The sequence below is a fragment of the Gymnoscopelus braueri genome, assembly GCF_963280865.1.
Source record: "Gymnoscopelus braueri genome assembly, chromosome: 2".
Lineage (NCBI taxonomy): Eukaryota > Metazoa > Chordata > Actinopteri > Myctophiformes > Myctophidae > Gymnoscopelus > Gymnoscopelus braueri.
Genome location: NC_137604.1, coordinates 28,549,939 through 28,576,236, shown reverse-complemented (window position 1 = coordinate 28,576,236; position 26,298 = coordinate 28,549,939). Strand labels below are relative to the sequence as shown.

General features: G+C 38.7%; 2 protein-coding genes across 2 annotated transcripts; both read left to right on the top strand.

The window, feature by feature from the left end:
* The first annotated feature begins 1,080 nt into the window (after nucleotides 1-1,080).
* On the top strand, nucleotides 1,081-13,111 carry acer2 (alkaline ceramidase 2). The gene is made up of 6 exons (XM_080418166.1): nucleotides 1,081-1,525; nucleotides 2,579-2,693; nucleotides 4,458-4,599; nucleotides 5,392-5,529; nucleotides 9,391-9,528; nucleotides 9,846-13,111. The coding sequence occupies exons 1-6, from the start codon at nucleotides 1,412-1,414 to the stop codon at nucleotides 10,030-10,032; spliced, it is 834 nt and encodes a 277-aa protein (XP_080274292.1). The 5' UTR covers nucleotides 1,081-1,411; the 3' UTR covers nucleotides 10,033-13,111.
* Nucleotides 13,112-14,129: 1,018 nt separating this feature from the next.
* On the top strand, nucleotides 14,130-26,152 carry LOC308077483 (tetraspanin-5). The gene is made up of 10 exons (XM_080418179.1): nucleotides 14,130-14,550; nucleotides 16,322-16,372; nucleotides 17,269-17,415; nucleotides 19,887-20,057; nucleotides 20,175-20,300; nucleotides 21,160-21,207; nucleotides 23,541-23,657; nucleotides 23,780-23,841; nucleotides 23,969-24,022; nucleotides 24,123-26,152. Exons 1-9 carry the CDS (start codon nucleotides 14,467-14,469, stop codon nucleotides 23,979-23,981), a joined length of 819 nt encoding a protein of 272 aa, XP_080274305.1. The 5' UTR covers nucleotides 14,130-14,466; the 3' UTR covers nucleotides 23,982-24,022; nucleotides 24,123-26,152.
* The last annotated feature ends 146 nt before the right edge of the window (nucleotides 26,153-26,298 follow it).

Below are 26,298 nucleotides of genomic sequence, written 5' to 3'. Positions count from 1 at the left end.
ACGCGACACCGACTTACGAGTAAGTACAAATCGTATATTTTTTAAAACGCCACAAGCAGTGTTGCCATGTTCACTTATTATACGCGACTTTGGGCTTGTTTTTCTGTAAAGTTGCTTGTAAATTGGTGCTTTGGGCCGGGGTTAAGGTTTTTTGGCTTGTTTCTAAAGTGTAGTTGCTTATTTTGGCCTTGTTTTCCAATGTTGTTTAAACCAATAGTTCTCAAACATTTTCATGGCAAGGACCCGAACCTACATTAAGATGTATTTGTTCGTGGACATCTGAAAGTATTTTGTGCCAGGCGTAAAAATGTCTCAAACAAATTACAAAATGACACCTTTTTTCAAGATTTCATTTTTGGCCTATAGCTCACAACGTGTCGCATCGCGCCACGTTGTGAGCTTTTAGATCTGCTATTTTCAAATAGCCGTAGCCTAGTCGCTTCTTTTGGGATTGTGTTCATACTAGACCTGGTTGCTTATTTCTCTCGCAAAATCAGGCAACACTGGCCACAAGTGCGCCTGCGCTGGTGACAAGGGTGCCAGCAGGCAGGATCCAGTGTTGCCATGTCTGCTTATTATAAGCGACTTTGGGCTTTTTGTACTTCCATGTACTTTTACCATGTCTTTCTAAATAAAGTATTCAATCAATCAATCAATCAACGGGCTTCTTTTTCTGTAAAGTTGCTTGTAAATATTAGTAGTTGCGGTTTTTGGGGCTTGTTTCTTAAGTGTAGTTAGTTGCTTATTTGGGCTTGTTTCCAAAGTTGTTGTCTTTTTTATTATGGTTGAAACTAGTGGTTCTCAAATATATTTCATGTCAAGACGGAGTGCGGACCCCCCCACACTCCAGATCTGGAAATATTTTGTTCCAGGGACACCCATACCAGATTTATGGATTGCGTTGTTAGAATCATGTTTCAAAAATATTCCACATTTTGCACTATTTTTCGAAGATTATTTTTGAAAATAGTCAATGTACATTTTTTAAAGGGCAAGGGTCTCACTTAATTCTTTTGGGCTTGTTTTCATAGACCTGGTTGCTTATTCCTCTCGCACAATCTGGCAACACTGGCACGATCACAACGAGCGACTGTCTGTCCCTCCTGGGCTGGCTGTCACACAGAGAGTATATAGGGGACTGATCGTCACGACCACCCAGCTGATGGATTATGGCAGTAGCGGTGGTCTGCAATGCCACTGTGTTGTGTTCGCTATGTTTTCGCATCGTCAGATTAACAAAAGGCATCGCGTCTGATATCTTCTCCTCCAGGCAGCAGCAGCCGTCTCTGAGAAAAACACGCCAGTGTTGTTCTCCTTCTTCTTCTTCCATGTAACAGTGACTGTGTGTCTTCTGGTGCCTGGTGTCCTGTTCACAGTGTGCTGTCACACATAGAACTGAACTAGTCCAGACATGAGTAAGGTCGATGTTATTTTCTGGGACCAGTTGCAGGCGGGTAGCTCCGATGTGGACTGGTGCGAAGGCAACTACCTCATCTACCCCAGCATCGCTGAGTTTTACAACACGGTTGGTGGTGGTTTGATTGATTGATTGAATACTTAGCAGTTTGCACGAAAAGCACAGAAAGTACTAGTTCTATACAAAAAGATGCTAAAAGGGTTAAACCCAAAGAAAGCACTTTACTAAGGCTTGTTTCCATAGGGGTCCATGTGTACATCGAAGATTGAAAAATTGGTGATCACTGTTTTTGTTTTTTTTTGTCTTTACCCCTTTAAATGCGTTTTTGTTTGTGTTGTTTTTGCACAACACAATTTTGTTTTGCTGTCTGTCACATATGCGTTGCTAAATTTGAAATTTGATGGCGGTTCTTCTTTATGCGGTTATGAAATGAATGTATGCTTTCTTAATTTTTTAAGAACCCTAACCCCAACTTAGATATGGTAGTTATTTTAAGCAAGACAGATGTGTCTCCGTCTCCGGGTTATTTAAGATGACTGAGAGGATGCAATTTTGTTTCCTGTTCAGGGTTAACAGCTATTTTCGGGTTGCTTTCAGATCTTCCTATTGCCTAAGCCTAAGGGCTCATATTCTATAGAACAGGGGTCTTCAACGTTTTTCAGGCCAAGGACCCCTTAGCTGCAGAGCGAGATGAAACGGGGACCCCCACTACATTTGTATAAAATTGTGTTAAACTTTTCATAGATTGTATAGATAGACTTGTTGGACAGCACTGTCATCAGTGTGTGTGTGTGTTGGATTCATTTATAATATAATAATATGTATTTTCAGACATTTAACCAATGAAAACCACAATACTTAGTATTGAGGTTAGTATAACCTTTCACTCTGTACTTGGTCTGCTCCTTTTTCCCTCTACACCAAACCTCTTTGCCTAGCAGGGCGAGGCGTTGTGAGCTTGTAGATCTGCCATTTTTGGCTAAAGGTCTCTTCAGAATAGGGATGCTAGGGTTCAAGTTGTTAATGTAAAAAAATGTTTTGAGACCCCTGCTATAGAACACTGACATTATTTATTGCACTTTTGGGAAGCATATCATTTGCTTGGTCAACTCCACTTAACATTTTGGCTCATATTTCTTTCTCTTTTATTTATCATTTCAGATCAGCAACATTTTGTTTTTCGTTTTACCACCTATATTAATGTGCTTGTTCCGCCAATATGCAACACATTTCAACAGTGGGATATATCTAATATGGAGCCTGCTAGTTGTGGTTGGTAAGTTGCTTTGCTTATGGTATATATCTCCTTATGTGCTGCTTTTGTATTATTATTTATATTTATATATATATTTATTTATTTATTTTATTTTAACTTTGCAAATGTTCTATTAGACTGTTAGAAATAACATACAATTAGACTGATTCTGTTACTGTAAATGTTGACAAAACCAGCCTATTTTAGTTGGGACACACTTAGGCTACTTCTTGAATCCTGGTGTTACTTTATGTCAGTGGCCTAGGAGTCCTTGTGGGTGATGGAAGTGTTTTGTCCATCTCAATGATATTGAAAACACTACTTGCCCTGTCAGCAAAGATAAGGAAACTGTCATGAGACAACTCCCACAACCTCTGTTCCTGAGAGGTGACCTTAATGGGAAGTCAAGTCAGATACTAGTCTAGTGTAGAGTAAATAATAAGCTTATCTAACACAGTTGCTGACATTCTTAGGTAATCAACTGACAGTTACTGATACGATACAAAGTCAAACGATACAATATTCTGCTGCCTGTTTGCATATCGATACAGTAGATCGTTGAAAATTAAAATCAATTTTTTGATGCAGTTAGTATATCGTTACACCTCTAACTGACAGTTAATTCCGGCTAACTGCACATTGTCAATCAATTCTTGATTATGTAATTGTAATTGTTGATTGATTTATACACTCATTTTGAGAGCAGTCACATATCAAAACCTGGGCACATCATCCATGCAAACAACTACAGAGCCAGTATTACTAAAGTAAGAAAAGTATAACACTCCAGTGACCAGCGTTGATGCTGAAATATGTATTTGGGCTACTGCCAAACAGCTGCTATTACAGAATAAAGTCCCTGGCCTTCTTTACACAGTGTTGTTCTCAGTTGGCTGTCCACATTTCAAACATCTAGCACTGAACCAGAAATGTGTGCTCTTTATGATGAGATAATGGTCTCAATTGCACCATTAACAGGCAGACATGTTTTATGCGCGAGGTTCATTGACATAGTTGTTGGGACATAAATATAATAAAGCCATGTAGGGTCACATTCCTTCCCTCACTAGAGTCTCTGGACCTAGGATGACCTCTGAATAGGACATTAGTTGTATGTTCTAGTTAGTAGGAACATTGCAGCTGTTTACCCAAGCCCACCCAGGCGGCCACTGGGCAGTCAAATAGCTACCAATAATGTTCTGTATTTTTATTTTATTTCAAGTCTGTCTGCCAATAATGTCTCAGTGGGCTGAAAGGTTGTCATGACTTGAGGCAGCAATCACCCTGGATGAGAACTATGCCAATCGCCTGTAGTGCCTCCTATGAAAACAGATCAGGCCGATAATAGAAGGTCTGTTAGACCCTGATAACTAAAAACAAGGAAGAACAGTGACTATGACATTCGGCATACAATTTAAAAATATTAATTTATACTCACCAAAATAGTTTTAGCTTTTATTTTGTGAACCTTATGAAACTCCATTATGCACACTTTTAACTTAAGAAATAAAGATATAGAATTATTTATATATACATACATATTTCATAAGCCAAATCATGGGCTTCAGAAGTGAAACTGTTTATTGCACATTTTACATGCTTCTGGACCCCTATAATGATATATATTTGTCGAACACTTTGGTTAAACACATTTTCTAAACATAGTTCTGATCAGATCAAGTTAATTTCACAAAGGCTTGGGTTTTTATGTTATTCACTTGAAATTAAGTTTGTTTAGCATCCTTTGCTGTATGTTTTGTAATATTTTGTTTGCTCTTTCCCTAGGTATTGGTTCTACATATTTTCATGCTACACTCAGCTTTCTTGGTCAGATGCTGGATGAGTTGGCCATCCTGTGGGTACTCATGTGTGCCATTGGCATGTGGTTCCCCAAGAGGTACCTACCCAGGATGTTCAGGAAGGATCGGTAAGTTACATGGTACAAAAGGATTGCCTTTGCAGTCTTGCACATCTTAATGTCTTCCTGGTAAAGCTAATTACCTGTACTAAAATATCTATGCTCAATGGAAGGCTAATGTACAAATTAACTAAGAGGTGAAGGTCTTGTGATGTTTCATGAAATAATGCACTTTCTTTTTTCAGAACAAACAAAAGATGCCACTGTTATTTATAACTATAACATATCCCATTGCAGTTAAATCAATTTCATGGTGAAACAAACTTCTCCTTTGAATGTTTCGCTAAGAAATGTTTCCTACACACACTGAGCCAAGTTAGTCTCAGAGTTTACTGTTGGTCACTATATAATGTTGTGTGTACACTGGTATGGCTGTCCAGTTTAATTATAGGTCTGGTCAAGATAGCTGACACCAGTAAAAGCCACATCACATGTCTTGACTTCTCCTTTCCTTTGTCATAAAGCCAGTATGCCTGCACCCTCACCTCAAGCTGTCCTTCCAAGTTCAATATTGTTATTTTGTTCTTCTATATAGAGTAAAGTATAACAGTATATCTATCAAAATCATAACTTTCAAGTACCTGGCGTCCTTATTTTGGGCAAATCTCCATGTGAAATTTTGGGCGGGGGGGGGGGGGGGGTCAATATAGCACAAAAACAGGCTGGTGCAACTTGTTGTGAGCTTGTAGATTGGCCATTTTTGTTGTACACCATAAGTTGTTAATGGCAAGAGTTCATTGTCTTCATTCATTGAATGTGTTCATCAAAGTGCTGTAACTTAAGTTGCTTTTCCAAATCCAGGTCACGGTTCAAAGTGGTCATTGCCATCTTGTCAGGGATCACCACTGGGTTGGCCTTCGTTAAACCAGTCATCAACTCATTGTCACTAATGACCCTGGGCATCCCTTGCACTGCACTGCTCATTACTGAGCTCAAAAGGTTAGTATATTGTGTCTGTTATCTTAATGGAAGCATAGAAAACAAGTAACAAACTCACCCAGTCAAAGTACATGTCAAAGTGTCCCTGAGCAAGACAATTAACCCCTATTGGCTCCCCCCTTGGGTGCTCATCAAAAGCCATCTGAGCAGCCATCTGGGGACCCCCCTCCCTGAAAAATTTGTATATTAGTTTGAGTCAATACAATGAGAAAGTTGTTTGTCTGTTTGCGCAAACCTTATTCCCTCTTATGAGGCAATTGTCAGGCTTCTGTGTTACAGTGCACTAACAATTACTCAATGTCAAGATGAGAATCTAGGCATGCGCCACTTTTGACCTATTGTACTCACTGCCACAGCATACCTCTGTCCTTTTGCTAGCCAGTTTTGTTTTGACTTGTGTGAAAGAATGAGTTATAAGAACACAGGGTCATTCATGTTTTTTTGACGAGTGTATTTCTGTGTGCGTGTATGTGCGCGTACGGACATACACGGTATGCGTGTTGTCATCCTTCCGAGTGTACTTTGTTTCTTTAATGTGCTGGCCTGTGTTACAGCAACTTGGAACTTGGGGGGGGGGGGGGGGGTAGTCTGTTTTTTCCGTTTCCCACATCCCCGATTCACCTCTTTCAACTTTGTAGCCCTCATTTAGCCATTGTTCAACCTGCATGTAATTCTTGACATAACTCGCGTGACATAATGGCATTACTGGTCATCTTTATTAGCAGCTTGTTTTTGTTCTGCTAAGTGGGCGAGAGTTCCTGTCGCCTTGGCTGATGATGGACTACTGCCCATAGACTGTGTTTGGCTGCTAGTATTTACAGAGGGAAGGCTGCAGGGTCACTGGCCTTTGCTCATACCACTAATGACTTGATGACTTTTGCAGTCCATTACAATGAACACACCTTTCTTACTTTAGTAATACTGGCTCTGTAGTTGTTTGCATGGATGATGTGCTCAGCCTGAGTAAAATGATGTTGGTTTGAAATTATACTGTACATTTAAGATTATGTATCAATCTGAGTAAACCCTCCCCCAACACACACACTTTTCTGTAAAAGAACGTCTCACCAGACCTGTCATTATACGGGTCAAAGTCTCTCTGCTGAAGGGTATCGCATTAGGCCCTCTACTGTCAACAGTAGAAACCTAATATCAGGCCTATCATCCCTCTTTCCCTCTTAGTATCAATTCTCACAGTTTAGGGATTGTCCTGCATTTGATTGTCAATAGTGAATTACAGTATATATGGCTGACTATTTGGGCAGTAGTGGTTCAAGACTTGGAATCGGAAGTCTCCCGGTTCGATCCTGACACCACCTGCCTGGTATATTGAAGTGTACTTGAGCAAGACTGAACCCCTAAATGATACCCGGGTGCTGTTCAATAGCTGCCCACTGCTCCTAACAGGACAGGTTAAATGCAGAGATCAAATGTGTACATGGCAAAGCTTGCCTTTTATAAAGCTCTATAAGAATTACAGACCTCCCATTAATCTGTGCCCTGCATCTTGCTGTGCTTCCCTGAGGTTACAGTGCATCTTCCTTTTCATTCCCTGGTGTGAAAGAATCTTCACCACATTGCTCCACCCCGGATAGACTGGGCTGGCCTTTCATTATGTTACAGTATCTCTACCTCAAATGGTTTACTCTTTCCACTATCTCTGCGGGGAGTAACCATAGTGCCATTTCCTATTTCCTATATACTGTACTCCTATGCTTAAAGAACACACATGATCAGTGCCTTTCTACAGTCCTATCCGTCCAGAAAAGAATGACCTGAAGTTCATCATTAAATATTTCACAGACAAAAATTATCCAATTTGTAAAATTGCATTTTATTTTTCAATTATTTCTTCTAGCCTATTGTAAAATATATATATATAAATATAAAAGTATGTGCCCACCATTTCAAATGGTAGAAATTATTTTTGTAGCTCTGTTCTTTCCTTGTTAACATGGCCTTTGTAAAGTGACACCTAATATGCTAATGTTATATACTCTGCTAGTCTTTGTCCTTCCTCAAAGATGTATTATTTGCCCTTCATGTCTCTATTTTTGTATTTCCTCTTGCTGATTGTGTAGTGGCAGAATGTGTTCTTTTTTTCTCTGGGTATATTTAGCCAGATCCAGACAGCTTGCTACCACACACTAATTGACTTGTTTCACTTAACCATGCACGCTGTGCTGTACATGGGTTCATTCCAGTTAATACCCCACAATCTAGGAACATTTCCATCAAACATCATGTGTTAAATTAATGTATCAATTTGTTTGTGACAATGTTATACTAGTTCTATACGGTCAATAGAGTATACAATGTTTTGTTTCCACGTCCTTATCTGCTTGTGATACATTACACATACTTGACTGGTATGCCTGAGGACAAGACTAAGAATAGATGATCAACACTTTGGATTAGCACATGTCACTCTTGTTGGATGGAGGCACCACTATAAGATTTATTTCTGCAGTATTCTTTATCTCGATGCTTTAGGGCATTCACAGAATATTCGAATATCAAACCGACTATTCGACTATCAAACCACTATTCGATTATTATTTTTTTTAAGATTGTTTTTTTAAAAGTGGCTTTTCTAGAGCAGACACGCAGCTGTGAGTTCTGGTGTGACGTCAACTCGCATTCCTTGAGTCAAGTCATCAATGCCATTGAAAAAAAAAAAAAAAAAAAATTTTTTTTTTATAATCAAACCAAATAATCGACTATTCGAATACTTTTGGGTCGAATAATTCGAATACCATAAATCACTATTCGTTAATGCCCTACGATGCTTGAGTGAATTTGATTATAGATGATTGTTAATCAATCACATGGCTTCCACTATAGAAAAGAAAGGGCATAGGGTAAACATGTGAGAATCATTCTGTTGACAAATACATTTCTACATTTGATTTCTCAATATAGCCTGGAATGTGTTCATTACGAAACAAGCTGCTTGCACTAATACCACCTGGGTTTTTCACAGGCTGCTGGCTGGGCAGCTGTAGCTTAGTGGGTAGAGAGGCCACCAAGTTATCAGAAAGCCACCGTTTTGCCCTTCGAGCAAGACACATAACCCATAACAGCCCCCCCGCCCCCCTCCGAGCACTCATCACAATGACCATCAGAGCAGCCATCAGCTGGGTGAAGCTGAATACCGAATTTCCCCCACAGGATTAATAAAGCTCTACCTTTTCTTCTTTTACTACTTATGTAAAGTCATTATAGGCAACCTGAAACTCATGCATGCTTGCCTTTTGAAACTTGGCCCACAAAGGGGCAGTATAAAAAGGAGTGTAATAATGGAAAAAGAGATCTTAAAATGGTCTGAACACATGTAGAATTTTCTTAGCACAGCACTCGCCCTGACTAGGGGGTTTAGGCCCATATCCCCCTTTGGTACAATTTTAAGAAAAGTGCTGAAGAAGAGTCTATGCAAGAGAGAGACAAAGGGTAATAGGACCTCAGATGTTTCCACTCATTCTCCACATGAAACTTATTTCCAAGGCCAATCTATATGCACTGCTCTCTTAAGTAAAAAAAAAGAACCATCTGATAGGTTTCATAACATTGTTTACACATGCATGGCTGCTATTACATGTAGCTCTGCTGTTCATTACTCATCTTGCAGATGGCAATGCAAGTCTTACTTGTGTTTTTGACTGTAGAGGTTTTGTTTTTGCCAGGGAGTAGTTAGTGTTTTGCCAATTTGATTTATACATTTTCATGATGATGATAATAATAAATGCTGTGTATGAAAGTGTGAGTGACAGATTTACAGTATGACTTTTGGCCATTCTTTCATTAAGGCTTCTCTGCACAGCCGTATGCGTGCATTTGTAAGTATTCTGTTTGTGTTTGCAGGTGTGAGAACCCACGTGTCTTCAAACTGGGATTGATCTCAGGGTTTTGGTGGGGTCTGGCACTTCTCTGCTGGATCAGCGATAGGATATTCTGTGAAATGTGGTCCTCTGTCAACTTTCCCTACTTACATTGTGCTTGGTAGGTTGGAGGCAACTAAACAAAACAATACATTGTGTTTTCTATCGCTGAGTGTTTGTGTACTGTAGTTCATGTACATCTGTGAAAGGTATTAAACAATAAGTAAAAATAATTCTGCAGTTAGGCATGTTCTGTTATTAATCTTTCACTGCATATTTACTACCCTGCACCAGCAAATACATAGGTATTGGCTTAGGCCATTTCCCTGGTACTCATACCAATACTACTTTTAGTTGAAGATCTGTCATTTTGTGTGAGGATACTGATACTGTAAGTATAAATGATGTTTTTATTCTTTTACTCTCTTCCTCCGAAAGGCACATCCTCATTTGCCTGGCTTCCTACTTGGGTTGTGTGTGCTTTGCATACTTTGACGTGGCGACCGAGGCACCAGAGCGAGGACCTGTCATCATGTTCTGGCCTAGTGAGAAATGGGCCTTTATCGGCGTACCCTACATTACCTTACTCTGTGTCCACAAGAAGTCTGCTGTCAAGGTGACTTAATTTTGGGCTAATCCTATTTTTCTGCCAGTTGGACTCCAGAATGTCTCACAAGGATGCATCCTAACATCAACTGCAGACTAGTAACATTATGTCTGCAAGTTGGTCTGAGTCGGCCGGTGATCTTGAGTTAGGATCATGACAGTAACCCACCCTTTGGCCTACATTAAGCCTTTCCCTTTCCCTACTTGGCTGCAGTTTTGTTACACTATTCTATCGGAGCACAAAAGACGTACCACGATTTTGTAGTGACACAATATCAAAGCCAGGAAACCTGCCACATCTTTTTATTTCAAGCACACCAAATGAATTCTCATGCTTTGGAGAAATAAATCATGTGCTCAGTTTATACAGTAGTATTACGTATGGATTTAGGTGTTCCACAGATAACAGAGGGAAAATGTATTCCAAAGTTTCCTGCTAACTTTTTACTTCAAAACACCTTATTATACAGTGTTATATATTGTGATATAAACATAATCCCAGCATTTTATAGATGCTCTCTTGTTATTGTGATGTGTGCATTTAGGCACTGGAGACACTAACTGTGAGTATTGCATTATGCGTCAAACTTCCAAAGCCTTATTGCTTAACCAGTCTCACAGTGCTATAGTATTTTGTCAGCAAGCTGCTATTTAAGTGGTTTATACAGTATTGTAGAGCATAGTCACACTGTCCTTTTTTAGAAGAAACAAAAACGGCACCACTTTTTTTACATTTAAATCTATGAGAAATGACCAAAAGGCGCTGGTCACTGTGCATATTTTGGCAGAGCGGAGCATTATCAAAAGTTGAGAACTGTTTATATGACGTGGGCTGCTTTTTGTCAGCTAACCAATCACGATAAATTGTTTCTCAAGATTACTGACTCAAGCCTTGCTTTAAAATGAGCAGACGGAGCTCCTGGACGAGGTTGTGATATGTCCCGTATCCTACCCGCTGGGGTGGAGGATGTCGTGTCTTTGATTTTCAGGAGAAAAAGTGTTATAGGCAGTGTTTTTTTCTTTCTTGAACACACCCAGAAGGCAATTCATGAAGGCTTAAAGCCTTATGTATTTTGAGTACCTTTTTACATTGCCCAAAATATAAACAATAGGCTTCTTCTTGAAGTTGTGCCATGTTTGATTTCCAGCATGCCAGTGTGACAATTGAGGCTATTATTTTTTTTATAAATGTATATACAATTCTATATGTATTTAACATTTTCTCATGATCTAACATACTTTCATTTGCAAAGGAAATGTTGTATTATGCAAACATGTCATCTGCATTATCGTCTGGAATGTACAGGTACCTTTTAAGAGTAGCCAAAAAAGTTAGGCGAACAGAATGTGAACAGAAAGTTATTTACATTAAATGAATTGGTCGTATATACATTTCTTGTCAATATATGTGATAGTGAGTGCAATATAATTGAGTTCTCAAGGAAAATAATGGGACATAATGAAGACATATTTAGCACATTTGTTTTGTTTTAAACTCAAAACATTACTCTAATTGGGACATTGCTCAAAGTTTTAGGCTAAAACAAAGTACAACAGCAATAATGTTGAACAGACAGACATCCATGAAATACTGTTTACTAAACCAAATAATTGGTAAAATTCTTCAAGATAATAACTTTTGATACCTTTTGGTCTAGACTTAGTATTTTAGTCTGTATATTTTCCTCCAGATAGTAAATCTGTTAACTGCAAAAAGCCTTAATCAAAGGGGATGATGAATTGTAAAGGTAAATGAAGGCGCATTGTGTCCCTTTCTGACATGACTTAAAAGAGCTGGGCGATATAGCGATACAATATTGACATGGAATTTTGGTTATGATTCATTTTGTCATTATTACCCAGCCCTATGGATGGAGTAGAACTATGGGAAGGATTAGATTTTATGACCCAACCACCACCATTTAAATAATCAGTGTTAATTAGCTTCACACTTTTCACTGTTTAATCATGTAGACTTTGAAAAGGAACGGTGAAGGATCTCTATCTAAACTGTATAGGACATTTCACATCATCTTAACATTTTTCACAAAGACTGCAGGAAGCTTTTTTCTTAAAGCAATCCTACTGCTGGGGGTGGATGAAATAATGCCCTATTCTCAAGAGCTTTCTGGAAATTCACACCGCAATTTGAATACACATGGAAGTTTATGGGACACAATTAGTTTTTTGTAATTAATAGAAGTATTTTATTCAGCCAAATGAAGTATTTTCTTAAGCAAAGCACAACCAAAATGTTAACGATGAATTAAGGTGTTGATACATTTGCAATTTCAACTGTTCTGATATATTTTTTGACAATGTCGAGGAAGTGGTTGTATTGGCCAACAATATACTTCTGTTGTATTGCAGGTCAATTAGAATTTGTATTGATAACCCACCTGTTCAGAGTGGTTTATTCCTGTGATGCAAAATCATATGCAACCTATGAAATGGCAAGTTATGCATTTGTGATTAAGTGATGATAGTCTAGTCTAGCTACAATGCTACATTGTCACAATATCAGACATGCAAAAGTCTCACTTTTCAGCTACAGTCACCTTTTTGAACCCAAATAGGGCAATAGTGTGACACCTGACCCGAAAGAAAACAACATGTTGTCACCTTTTTCACCTTGGGGCTGTTTGCATGCCTGCAATATACAGTATGTGCTATCATGTAATACATAACACTGACTGTTGCAAGAGTCAAGAGTGTCCTTTATTATGAGATAGGAAGTCCCAAACAGCTAATTGGAAAGCTTCTGTCCCAGCAATTAAGAAATACAGTATAGTGTTTTCCTTTGGAATGGCAGTCACTGGATAAGCTGTTCATATAATAAAATCATGAACATTTCATACAATACATTTCATAATTAACAATTATTGACTGAACAGGGTGCCACATTGTTTTGTCATGAATAGCGTAGCATGGTAAGAGTTAGCTGTCTGTTCTATAGATGTATACTCTCAGTCTGTCTGTACGTGTAGTTGCACATAAATATTTATTTTCATAATTTATCCAATTTTGTTGACAGATATTTGTAATGTTACCATCATGTTAACATTCTATTTTATGCAATAAACGGTCAATTCTTGTAACTTGTGCTTGTTTTGTTTTATCCACCAGAGGGCATACTTTTGACACATATAGTTTTCACTTCGAGCTAAGCTGCCACCAGTTTACAGGAAGCCCAGGAGATTATGGTTACAGACTGATTTGCACTAACATGGAGGTGTCAAAAGCTTCAGACTTGATGCTTTCTTTGATATGTAGTATGCCGTGTTGGAAAGTAACTAAGTACTTGGAAAGTACTCAGGTACTGTACTTAAGTACAATTTTGAGGTACTTGAGTACGTACTGTATTTCCATTTTTTAAATCATTTGTACTTCTACTCCACTACATCTCATTGAAAAATATTGTACTTTTTACTCACTACAATTATTTGAAAACTTAAATTACTATTGCTTTGTAGATTCTGATTAGGCTATTACAAAATGTACATCAACCACTTCAGCTTTATACTTTGGCTATTTGAAAATAGACTATCTACAAACCCACATTGTGACGCCTTGTGGGCTAGTAGATCTGCTATTTTCGAAAGATTTATATACATTTTGAAAACTTGTGAAATGGGATATTCTGCATAATGACTATTACTTTCGGCAAAAGAATATATTGTGTGTTAAATATATTTTGATGCCAATACTTTCATACTTTTACTCAAGTAAACTTTGAATATCCAGCATGTAAATTGACTGAAATACAAAATTGCTTAATACATAATGACATCTTTATGATAAAGATATCTTTATGAATTTACAGTGGCACACACTCTTTTACAGTCACTGAAGAACACTGCACTTTGTATTAATATTCAATAAAAAATATATTTACAATTTAATAATGATAGTAGGCTAGTAGTTGTCTGTTGTATTATTATTATTATTTACAGATGTGTACACCTGTAGAGAGAGAAAGGGCAGCATCAGAGGTTTCTTCTGTCCTCTGATGCAGAGCCATGCTCTGCTCTGATGCTACTGATGGTAACAGTAGCCCAGCTGGAGGAAGTCCCTCCTCCTGTGACCAGTAGGGGCGCTTATTCGTCCTCAAACAAGTCAGTGAAATAACAGCCATGTCTAGATCATGGACCAGATAGAATAGAAGACGAGCGGTCTTGATCTGGTTGGTTTCATGGGATTTATTGTACCTTTACTCCGAGTTTTACGATAGGATTGGACACGCATCACAGATATTTACTATGCTGTTCCGGGGGGCAACCAAGACCTTCGGCGATCCAGACGCAAGATGTGGTTTGTGAATTGTAATTAAACGCGGAACAATTGACGACGGATTTTGTCGAACCATAAAGGGTGGATTGATTTCCAGAAGCAATCTGTCAAACAGATGAAATAATTCTTTCTATTGTGGTTGACATTTGTAAATACGGGACAAATGATGTCAGGAAAGCATTTCAAGGCTCACGAAGTGAGCTGCTGCATCAAATATTTCATATTTGGATTCAATATCATATTCTGGGTAAGTATAGCTCCGTTGTCTGCGGTTTGGGGCCTGATACATGTCCTTAAAACAAACTATTTCAACATTTTTCAAGGATTAACGGATGATGGATTGTGGATTTTGCCATTTTTAATCATTTGTTTCGTTTGTTAGCCTACATCAGTGGTTCCCAAACAGTGGGTCGGGACCCATTTGTGGGTCTCGGCGGGTCCATTTTTATGGGTCGTGAGTAAATATCCCCTTTATTTTTTTTTCATCTCCTACATTTTTTTTTTTTATTGTAAAAAAAAAAAAAAAGTTTTCATGAATTTCAACCAAAAGATCAAAATAATTTAATAAATAAATGCCCAAAAATCTAAGAAATTCCATACATTTGAAAAAAAATGTTTAAGATGTAAAATATGTTCACTAGTTTGGGTCACGGAGAGACATTACATTTCTCTTTTGGGTCTTGAGCTAAAAAGTTTGGGAACCACTGGCCTACATGATATGATATGAAACCAAAAGGAGGATATTATGGCATGTGTGTACAGCGTTCTATATGCATCAATATGTATTTTATCAACTATGCTCAGACTGCCATTAGAAATTCCATTCTTGTCTCATATTTTACAATATGCTAGGTTTTTTCCCCCTACTTGTTTACATGAGACATTGATGATGTGATTACATCACTTAAACAGTGTTTGCCAGGCTTATACTTCTGTGCACTTGCTTCCTGTGACACTCCCAAGCAAGCTTTTGTTCCTGTTTTGTGTTTTGCTTTGTCAACACACACTGTACTGTAGCCTATACAATATTACAATATACTACTTTATGTGGCTTGTAGTTGAAAGCCTTTTGATTGCAAGGGTAGAGGTACTGTGCTCTCTCTTCAATATGGGTGAGAATGAACTCACCCCTATTGAATAACAAGAAGGCAAAAGGTTATTCCAGTGGTGTTTGAGGAACAATATTCTATTTAGGTCTAAATGGACAAAATTAAAAATGTTCCTTCCATTAGATGTTAAAAACGAAATTCATATGATCATAGTCATAGTCTGTATTGTAATCTGATAATATATGTATTACAATATTATACAATGGCCAATGTAGAGTTTTGTGTTATCCCAGTTGAGGCATATAGGCCTATTGATGTGTTGGCATGGAAACCCCATCCACTGTGAAATACAGTAGGTTACCTGCTATACTGATCGAATAGATTAAACTCAATGGTGTGGGAGCAAAGAGGTTTACCGGTATGTATGAATCTTTTACTGGAATGATGGTATGATACACGCTGCTAAAGCAAAACAGGGGGTCCCCCAAGATGTTGTTGACTCCTGGGATGACAGAGTAGGCAGCACTCTTACATTTGCTTAACAAATATGTTCCAACATAACTACTTGCATGTAATTTTGAAGTTTAATTACACTGAACTATATCTTTGAGGTATGATGGGTATAAGCCATCTTGTGTAGGCAGGAAAAAAGACAAACACATATATATACACACACACACGCAGTATACTGTATATTAGTAGGATCCCCTGGTAATATTTCAGACCTGAAATGCAATTTATTATATTTATTTGCCAGGAACTATTGCTTCATTAACACATTCCTGCAATGTTTGTCCTGGCAAACGTAAGGTCTTCTTGTTAGACCTCAGTAAATGAAGCACAGTTTGCATAATCATTTTTGCACAGTTGTTGTGTTACACTTAGATTATAATGGAGAAGATATACTGCAACAATCAGTGTGAAATAATCTGGTCTTTCTGTCACTCTCTCTTTCTCTTCCTCTCTCAGTTACTTGGAGTGGCATTCCTTGGCATTGGGTTGTGGGCATGGAGCGAAAAGGTGGGTTCATTCATACTGTACCACCACTATGTGTAAATTGACAGGTGGGATTTAAAGTATGAATTTCATAAAAAAAACACTTCAAACACTGAATAAAGGTGGGCACGTTGTCTTGTAACGGCAACACAGAAGGTCAGAGTACATCCGGTCAACATAATACTCCTGTGGGAGTTTCTGAAGAGGGTCATTAAACTTAAGACGAGTGGTTTACGCCCATCCGTCTGCATGAGATGGGTGAAAAAAAGATTACTGGGCTTACTAAAACAGAAAGGAATGTCATGCTTTCCTGTGGGAAGCCCTTCTACACAATAGCTTCTGAATACATCTCATGCATTTCACAGATTCATGTGTTCAGAGAGAGAGAGAGGGATTATGGAATGTTGTGTCCCTGAGTTTGACTTCATTTAAGAATTTGACCTAGTCTAACCACTATATTGTTGCTGTCGGGCAGAAACCTTGTATGTCCATATTTCAAAAATGTCATAAATTAATGCCCTATTTCGTCGTACAACAGTGTCGCGAAAGTAGCGAAAATGGCAGAAGTGCAAGCTCACTGTAGATCTGCTATTTTCGCTATCTCTGAAAATGTTTGAAAGTGAAATTGAAAGTGGGCTTCATACATATTGAACCAATGAAACGTTTTAATAACAGCTTGTGAATAAAAAAAGTACTTCCTGAAAAGTAACTGTTTTTGGACATACACTGTGTCCACCCGACAGCAACGATATACTAGTTGGCCGGAGTCTCCCAGGGCTCTAGGTCCGCCAGTATTTCCCTCTACACCAAATCTCTTCGCCACAGAATAGAGACGCTAGGGTTCAAACAACTACACAAAGCATTGTAATTTCCCATCATCACCACCAGTTAATCAGTCAGCACTCTTTTTTCATCACTAGGGCGTGCTGTCCAACATCTCCTCCATCACAGACCTGGGGGGGTTTGACCCCGTGTGGCTCTTCATTGTGGTGGGGGGTGTCATGTTCATCCTGGGATTCGCTGGCTGCATCGGAGCACTGCGAGAAAACTCTTTCCTGCTGAAGTTTGTAAGTTTAAAATTACGATAACAATTTTGGCTTTTGGCTAGGGCTGACTACAAATAAATATCATGATTATTTCAAACTTTTGCCTCGATTACGATCATTATAATATTTTTTTAAAGTGAAAATAGCAGATCTACAAGCTCACAATACGTCACATCGTGACACATTGTGAGCTCGGCTATTTTCACTATTTTTGTATGTCACCATTGTCCAATGAAGTATAATAAAGGGTTAAGTGGTTAATCAGACTAATCAGTTTAGTCAATAAAAAAAGAAATGCTCCTCGATTATCAATTAACCTACATGAGCAAGATTAAGTTGGTTATTTGTACTAAATATTGGTTTGGATATATTTTCGGTTAATTGCCCAGCCCTGCATTTAGCAGACACTCTTATACAGAGCGACTTACAAAGACAGTGGAAGATCGAGTAAGCGGCATAAACTCTTGTCAACAAGAGTTCATGTTGACAAGAGTTGTGTGTGGCTGGTGGCTGATTTAAACACCTGGACTAATTAGATCTGGGCTGGGTGCTGTGCATTGATCTAATCGATGCACACAGGTTGGCCATCCCCACTCTGGCTTGTACCACCTTGCCCCTCTATTCAAGAACCTGACAGCAAATTAAGCTGAAGCATGAGGTTGAGACTTTGGTGATATCGACTTTGTGGTTATACATGGCAAGCAGCTGAACTTGTGTTTCTGTCTCAAATGTGACATATATCCAAACAGCACTTGTGCAGTTTCGTGGCTTTTCTGAACAAAAGTGAAACCAAGTCATGCTAGGGAGAGATGGAAAGAGGAAGCTCAATCTTTAGAGAACACCAGAGTATTTGCCACACTCGCCCAGGCTCTGCACAGTTGTCATCTTTAGCAAAGTAACAGCCACAAACCATAACACTGTGACAGCTATTTTTAAGTGGAGCAAGCGAGATGAGTTGAGTGAGGAGGGCTGAGTGCAGCAGTGTGTGTGTGTGTGTGTGTGTGTGTGTGTGTGTGTGTGTGTGTGTGTGTGTGTGTGTGTGTGTGTGTGTGTGTGTGTGTGTGTGTGTTCACTGTACTGGAACAAGCGCCATCTCTTATGCACACCTAGCCCTAGAATGGATGTAATATTCTGTACATTTAATGTATTCCATAAACTATACGCAGGCCGCAGCCATAGAACACTTACATGCTTTTCCGAGGAGGGAGTAATCTCGGCGGAAACCTCACGTTCTTTCAGTGGAATGTTCTTGGTTATAATGTTATTGTTATAAGGGGCAAGAGGGTAGAAGTGAGAGCAGTTGGAACATACTGTCATGACAGGGGCTCTCCTGAGTGTGTGGGGATATCCGATTTATATTGTGTTCATCGATTCAATCGATGCAAAATTAATTTGCATGACTCAGGCCAGGTGTGACAGCTTAAATTAGCCACCACCCACACCACACCCATTATCTGTCTAAGATAAATAGCATACTTAGTGTTTGTGGACAAGCAAACATACATAGCATAATCTGAATAGGTAGCAAGGAAATACAAGGAAACATGCTAGGGGATGAGGTAGAGTCTGAAGAGAAGAATTTTCAGACTGGAGCAGATGATGGGGAGTGATTCTGCAGTCCTGACTGAGGGAAAGAGGTCTTTCTGCAGCCTGGGAGGCAGGAGGGGATAGAGTCTAGGTCACTTGGCAGGTCGGTCAGAGTGGAGTAGGGATGGGAGGCACAGAGGACCTGTGTTTGCTGATCGAAGTGTGAAGGAAGTGGTGTAACTGCAGGGTTGGGTCATATCCTGCAATTGCAGAATTGCATTTGATCAGCGACAGTGTGTTTGTTCCACTTGACACAGTTTAGGAGTAGGAGTGGATGGATGACAGTTTGCACAGATAAAGCCACCTGCAGCCGGGTGTATTTAATGCCAACTTAAAGTACAGACAAATGAAATACAAACATAAGTCTGGTTCAGCTTGCTTGCTCAGTATTTACTACAGGCCAAGTGTCAAATCAGTTTGTCCGTCTGTGTGGCATGGCCCCAGTCTCACTGCAGGATAAAGCACACAGAAAGAGGACTGATTTACTGTCTTATGAAGAACACCAACAAATCGGCACAATTAATCGCAGGTATTCCCTGTTGCATTGAAGCACGGCCCTATAGCTCTCCTCTCAGCTGACTTCCACAATTATACACTGCACTGTAAAGGCGGTTACACACCGGCGAATATGCGAATATACGCAAAATTCGGACTCGTTCCAAATAATTAAAAGACGCTTTTTCGCTTTTTCGCTCCATGTAAGCTTGCATTGACTTTATAAGGTTTTTTAAAAAAACGTATTATTCGCATGAAAAAAATGTGTAAGGACCTTAAGAGTGTGAGGGTCAATTTTTGCACTCCGTCTTACAACGTGTGGCGATCCAATAATTGTTTTTGAGATTTGAAGGTTCTCTTCTATTATAACAGCAGCACGTTTGAGAATAATAAACTTTGCTGTGTTTTAGTTCTCGGTGTTCCTGGGTATCATCTTCTTCCTGGAACTGACTGCCGGAGTTTTGGCCTTCGTCTTCAAGGACTGGATCAAGGACCAGCTGAACTTCTTCATTAACAACAACATCCGAGCCTACCGAGATGACATTGACCTGCAGAACCTAATAGATTTCACCCAGGAATATGTGAGAGCAGTGTTTTTTCTTCACACAGTCGTGAATTGACGTCATTCATTTTGGCATTTTACTGTACACTGGGACATATCTTATGCCACGTCTTACTGTGCCCTTTCAACTTTCTAGTGGGAGTGTTGTGGAGCCCACGGAGCTGATGACTGGAATTTGAACATCTACTTCAACTGCACTGACACCAATCCAAGTCGAGAGAAATGCGGAGTGCCCTTTTCTTGCTGCACCAAAGATCCAGCGGTGTGTAACTCCTTATATAAACCATATCACAGAACAGACAGATGACTGAGTGTTATTGTGTGAAAGAGTTAAAGCTGCGATCCAGAATCTATTCATTATTTTAACCAATCTGTATGGAAAAGCATGTTAATATAAGGAGCACATCTGAAATGGTTGGAGGTGCTCTCCCTACTCTTCCATTGAGAAATGTAGACCCTTTGGACCTTACTTTTTGACAAGTAGTACTGCCAGAAGCCCCTAAGTGCAATATATCCCCTGCAGCGAATCTGTCTTGGAAGAGAGGTAGAAGTATGGTCTCCAACCTAGGAGACCCGGGTTCAAATCCAGGGTAGGACATAGAATTTACGGATTGCAGATTTAAGCCAAAAACAAATGTTAGAATGGCACTGTACTTTGTTAAAAAAAAAAGAAAAGAAAAAGAAGGCTTACAGTGGCGGAAGTTGAAAGGGGAAGTATTTTGTGTGCGATAGCTTGCTTATCTTTGTCCTCCAGAAACAACATTTCTCAGCGCTCAACAGTCACGGCAGCATTCCAACAGGTCCTCCACAACTCTGTGGTTATTCCTCTCAGACTCTGCGAGCTGAATGCACATGTAAATGAGTAATCTAAATGAATGCCATATGCCGCTGCTGATGTTAAATAGTGGTCTATTGCCCCAATGTTTTGTTGAATACAATGCAAGATTTGTGTGAGGGAACAGTTTGAAGGCAAGCAATGAATTGCCGGTGTAAAACGTAATTACGCAGTTGGATCACTGTAAAACAAGCTGAATCATAATGCTATTTGCCATTATGATATATGACTTCAGTCCAGACCAAATGTTTTGACTATGTGAAAACTCTCCCTCTTCTGTTCACAGGAGGATGTCATCAATACTCAGTGTGGATACGACGTTCGAGCAAAAACCGTGAGTTGCATGCGTTTATATTTTGTGTGCTGCATAATGGAGCTGTAAACATTATCAAGGAGGTTGAGCCCCACATCTAAAACTAAACTTCTACCAAAACAGATTAGGGCTGTGATTATCAATTATTTTCGTAGAGATTATTTTTTCTACTAATTGAATAATAAAAAAGAAAAAAAGTTTTTTAGATAACTTATTGACCTGAAAAGTTCGATTATTATTATTATTATTATTATTATGTATTTTTGGGGGCTTTTCCCCCCTTTTTCCCCCAAGTCGTTATGCCAATTGATTTCTCCCCGCACACATTTCTGTGTTGTCACTGCTGTTGTATCCTACTGACTCACCTACCAGTGAGTAGAGGAGCCCCCACCAGGAGGACGTAGAGCCTTCGTCCTACTCCTCCCTGCTGAGAGGTGCTGCCCCAGCCCGTAGGAATATGTACAGTGACAGTTATCACCCTCCCCGCCCGGCTTCCCTCCCAATTTGAGCCCACGATCTCCGTGGTGGTGGGCAGGCACTTTACTCACCTGAGCGCCCAATTTTACTTCTTATAATCGATGAAATCATTTTGTCTGACTAATGACTTAAACCCTATTTTATACTTCGTCGTACAATGGTGTCCTGCAAAATTTGAGAAAATGACCGATCAATAAGCTCACAGCACGCAGAGGTCTTGTGACCTTGTAGATCTGCTATTTTTTTAAATTAATCAATTAAAAATATTTTATTCGAATCAGCTATTCTTAATAACCGATTAAAAACGATTAACTTGAGTAACTGTTGCACCCCTATAACAGATAAAGCAATGTAACCTATGAGTTGTAATCAAAGTGCAAATTGGAAAGATCAGGAGAAAATCTTGTATTACTTAGTCTCAAGCTAGCTTGTTTGGCTGCATGAGGTCATCAGGTACCCCACCCTAGCCACAATATTGCTCATTCAGCCCTTTCCCACTCCCCAGTTCTCAGAGTACACTGCTGCTTCTCCTTCAGTTCCATGGCCTTGGATTACTCATGCAGAAGCAATGCTTTGGAATAGAAACCCCTCCCCCAACATTTGGTTTGGCATTACTCCATAGCGGCTTAATGCAGCCCGTGGGCCGGGGCCCACTGGTGGGCCGCGAGGATAATGCAAGTGGGCCTCGGCCCCCAAATAACCAGTAAAAAAATTATAAAATAACATTGATACTAAAAATGTATGAAAAAATATATCATGGTATTTTTTCTTTAAAACCTTGAAAAATGAGTTTTCATTGTGACTCCGATAAATAGGAACTTTAAGTATACTACATTAGTTCCATTGATCCCAGCCACAACACAATCGATTGATTGATCATTAAAATAAACATGAGTGTGTGACCTTTTTGTTTTGTTTGAATCGATACAGAGCTTGGAAACAATGATCTAACTGTATTACAGCATCTGGGTTATATCAGAGACGATCGGGAGGAAGACTTTATTTAAAGCTGCAATCTGAGACTGTTTTAATGAATAAAACATTGTTTTAACCATTCTGTATTGTAGAGTATGTTAATACAATATAAATATCTGCAGTGATTGGAGGAGATCTTGACCCTGGTGTCAGGCCCCGTATTTCAGCCTTAAACATGACCACAGAACAGGCTTTTGGCCAGGTTTATGAGATTTGGTACCACTACAAAACAAATTAGCTCACCAGGTGTTCATAATGGATGATTTAGTGCATGATGTACATGTAGCGAGTGTACTTTGATTATTTGAATGCTTTACTGTGTGTCAGTAGGAGTCAGGAGTCCCTGAGGGGGTTGCAGGGGGTCCCCAGCTACATGATTGAAAATAGACCCTTATAGGTCTCAGGAACAAAATAGACCCTTTTAGGTCTGTAACTCAGAGAGTGTACAAATGGAACCAAACATTTGTACACTCTCTTAACTCATTCACTGCCACTGACGTAAAAAACGTAATTCGTCCCGTTTACCAATCCTGCCACTGACGTAAAAAACGTAATTTTTTTTTTTTTGAAAAAAATTATTTTTTTTTTTTTTTTTTTTTTTTTAGTTTTTTTTTCAAATTTGACCCAAAGACCAAGGAGATATGATTGTTTAAAGATCTACACTCCCATCCACTTCCTTGTTAACTTAAAACTTAAAAATTCTGTATCTCGGCTCCTGAGTACTTTTTTTTTTAAATGAAAAATCTCTGGCAGTGGGCAAACGCGGCCAGCAATAATTGTGGCAGTGAATGAGTTAAGGGTTATAGGGGTTTGTGGCCTATAATATATACCAAACTGGGGGTCTTTGAAATTAAAAATTGTTTGAGAATCAGCTTCATGTTGTGTGATGTGTGTCATTATAGGATTCTGAGCAGAGGATGTTCATCTACATCAAAGGGTGTGTCCCTCAGTTTGAGAAGTGGCTACAAGACAACCTGACGGTGGTGGCAGGCATCTTTATTGGGATTGCGTTATTACAGGTTAGCAAGACTGTGACTCCTTTTCCAGAATCTAATGTCTCTCTCAGCATTTATATTAACGAGTATTCTGTCTTTTGTATCATAACGTCTGGGTTTGCTTTCCTTTTCTTTTTCGGTTTCAGATTTTTGGAATCTGTTTAGCACAGAATCTAGTGAGTGACATTGAAGCAGTGAGAGAGAGCTGGTAGGTGGCAATAATTTATATATTACAAATATAAAGTATTGTAGTAGTAAGGTATAACTGTTCATTTCATTGTGTATCTTTTTGATAATACATCTATTCTTTAAATCTTCTCATTTCTCTCATACAGTTTGTTTACCTAAGTCTTCTAGCATCATCTCAACAAGCAAGAAGGATGTGCTATGTAAGTTGTGTTATGTCTAACAATTATCATTACCAGTGTTACAGCATATTGACTGGTTTCTAACGTGGATTTTTTATGCACAAACTCCCTTAATTTACAGGTCTCTTCAGTTTGGATGCAGCCATGGAAGTGGGATAAATTCAATGTTTTACATGAGATGTCCTGTACAAGTACATTTCTGAGAGTTATTTGTGGTCTAATGTTGAATTATGTGCAAATTCAGAGAAGTCATAAAGTTCCCTTAGAACTTCATGACTAGTACAAAATCATCACACGTAAGCATCAGGTCTTACATAAGTTGGCCAATAAAGGATGTTAGCAAAACAGTTATAAGGCAATACTACATCCTCTCTGAGGATGTTCTTTGTCAAGAATAGGCCATTGCTTTTTTTCCCCACAATTGCAGTTTTTAACACTGCATGTAAGGCTCTTGTACCAAGGTGAAGTGGTTCTGGAAATGCACTGCATGCCTATTGTCTGTTGATAAGACATTGGCTCTCTTAACTGTATTTCATTAATGTTACTGTAAGTATTTATAATATTTGTAAGATTAGCATCTACAGTAGTATAGAGTGAATTGGCTGGTTAGCACTTTGTGGAATGTTTAATGGAACTTACCTGCAGAGAAATGGTATTAGACCTCTATCCATTTTGACTGTATTTGAACACACAAGAGTATTGGGAAATTTAGGGGAGGCTCTGATTCTTAATTTGTAGTATTTTAGCAGTGTTTTGTGTCACAGAAACCGATGTACATGTAAAAAAGGGGAACAATAGACACAGCTAGGTTTTATCTGGTGCTATTTTAAAACTATATTGACATATCTCAAGGTTTTCTGAATTAAGGGGGATAATTGAAATTTCACTGTGTATAGAACATATTGCTTTGCCCAACTTTGAAAGTCTCTAGTCCATAAGTCAGACTACAGATTTAAGAAAAAGAAAGGTTTGAACCTCCCCATTCTATCTCCCAGAATGATATGCAGTCACAGCCTTATAACTTGTCTAGCAAGGTCATATAGCAAAGATAATTTGAGCTAGCAACATTGCTTGGCACAAGGTGCAGTATCTGAGGCAATGGCCACTAGAGGTGGCCCTTTCCTGAACGCTTACAGATGGGATCTGTTAATCCATGAGGTAGTCTTTTTTTTGTTGTTTTTTGTAGAGTTCCATTCTTCTCAATTTGATTTTATCCCGTCCTAAAGCAGCTAAAACAAACAACGATGTGCTTTTTTTGCATGTGGCGTGCCGCTTCTTGCACATTATTTCATGTTATCGTCATTTTGTTCATTCATATTTCTTTGATGTGTTTTGAAAGTCTATGTACGTTTGCTTGATGAAATCTGCCTACATTAAGAATTGATCTGAAGTTTTCACAGGAGTAATGGAAGTGTAATGTAGTTATTAAGCTTATGTCCAAGGCTGATGATTGTATGCCCCCTATAGGTGGTATATACCTCAACATAGACATACATTTCTAACATACAGTAGGATTTAATACGGAGCGGAAAGACTCTCTCACCAGCATTTTCATTTAAATGCAAATTGAGATGTACTTTATATTTATTTCTGATGTCATGGTTGGTTTTGTATCGCTTCCAGTTTGAGAACTCCTCAAATAATGGACTGTAAGAATATAATTGTATTTTGTATTCAACAAGAATACCTTTAAATGGATTAAGACATTTAGCTCATTGCTCTAACTCAGATAGAAAAGGCTCTGTGGCTCAGCTCTGTCTACAGTAGTTTGGTGTTTGTATGGACAGAGACCATGTGGCACAGCACCAAAAATGTTTCCATTGCAGTGTAACCTGCTGCAGCATTGCAAGGACAGACAATCCTTTACCCTTTCTGTCAGTATGGTGAAAATGAAAGATTTCACTAAATAGTCTTACCATTGGTTCTTAAAAGGTTCCACAGCCAGGTCAGATCTGGTGTCAGCTATCCTTTTTTCACTAAAACCTTGATTAAATTGTCCGTATTTATGGATCACATTCATTATAAATGTGCCATACCTGTGATTATGCCATACTTCCGATTATAAAATGTACTGTAATTTGTGTTACTAATTCATGTAAATAACTGGATATTGAAAAGTTGTAAATATGTCTGAATAAATGTTTCTTTCTATTTAGTCGTGTCTTATTGAATATTCATATCCTTTACTGTTATTGATGATTCCCAGAAGAACTCAAATTCAAAGAAGCATGCAGATATTGTGTTACTGAATTTGTAAATGGCTACCATACAGAACACATTGCATAGAGTATCTTCTA

What these genes read in the sequence shown, in the direction of transcription:
- acer2 (XM_080418166.1), top strand. Translation starts at nt 1,412, where the DNA reads ATGAGTAAGGTCGATGTTATTTTCTGGGACCAGTTGCAGGCGGGTAGC. An exon ending in GAGCCTGCTAGTTGTGGTTG is followed by an intron (nt 2,694 to 4,457) that starts GTAAGTTGCTTT and finishes CTCTTTCCCTAG; the next exon opens with GTATTGGTTCTACATATTTT. An exon ending in CCCTACTTACATTGTGCTTG is followed by an intron (nt 9,529 to 9,845) that starts GTAGGTTGGAGG and finishes TTCCTCCGAAAG; the next exon opens with GCACATCCTCATTTGCCTGG.
- LOC308077483 (XM_080418179.1), top strand. Translation starts at nt 14,467, where the DNA reads ATGATGTCAGGAAAGCATTTCAAGGCTCACGAAGTGAGCTGCTGCATC. An exon ending in ACTCTTTCCTGCTGAAGTTT is followed by an intron (nt 17,416 to 19,886) that starts GTAAGTTTAAAA and finishes GCTGTGTTTTAG; the next exon opens with TTCTCGGTGTTCCTGGGTAT. An exon ending in ACGACGTTCGAGCAAAAACC is followed by an intron (nt 21,208 to 23,540) that starts GTGAGTTGCATG and finishes GTGTCATTATAG; the next exon opens with GATTCTGAGCAGAGGATGTT.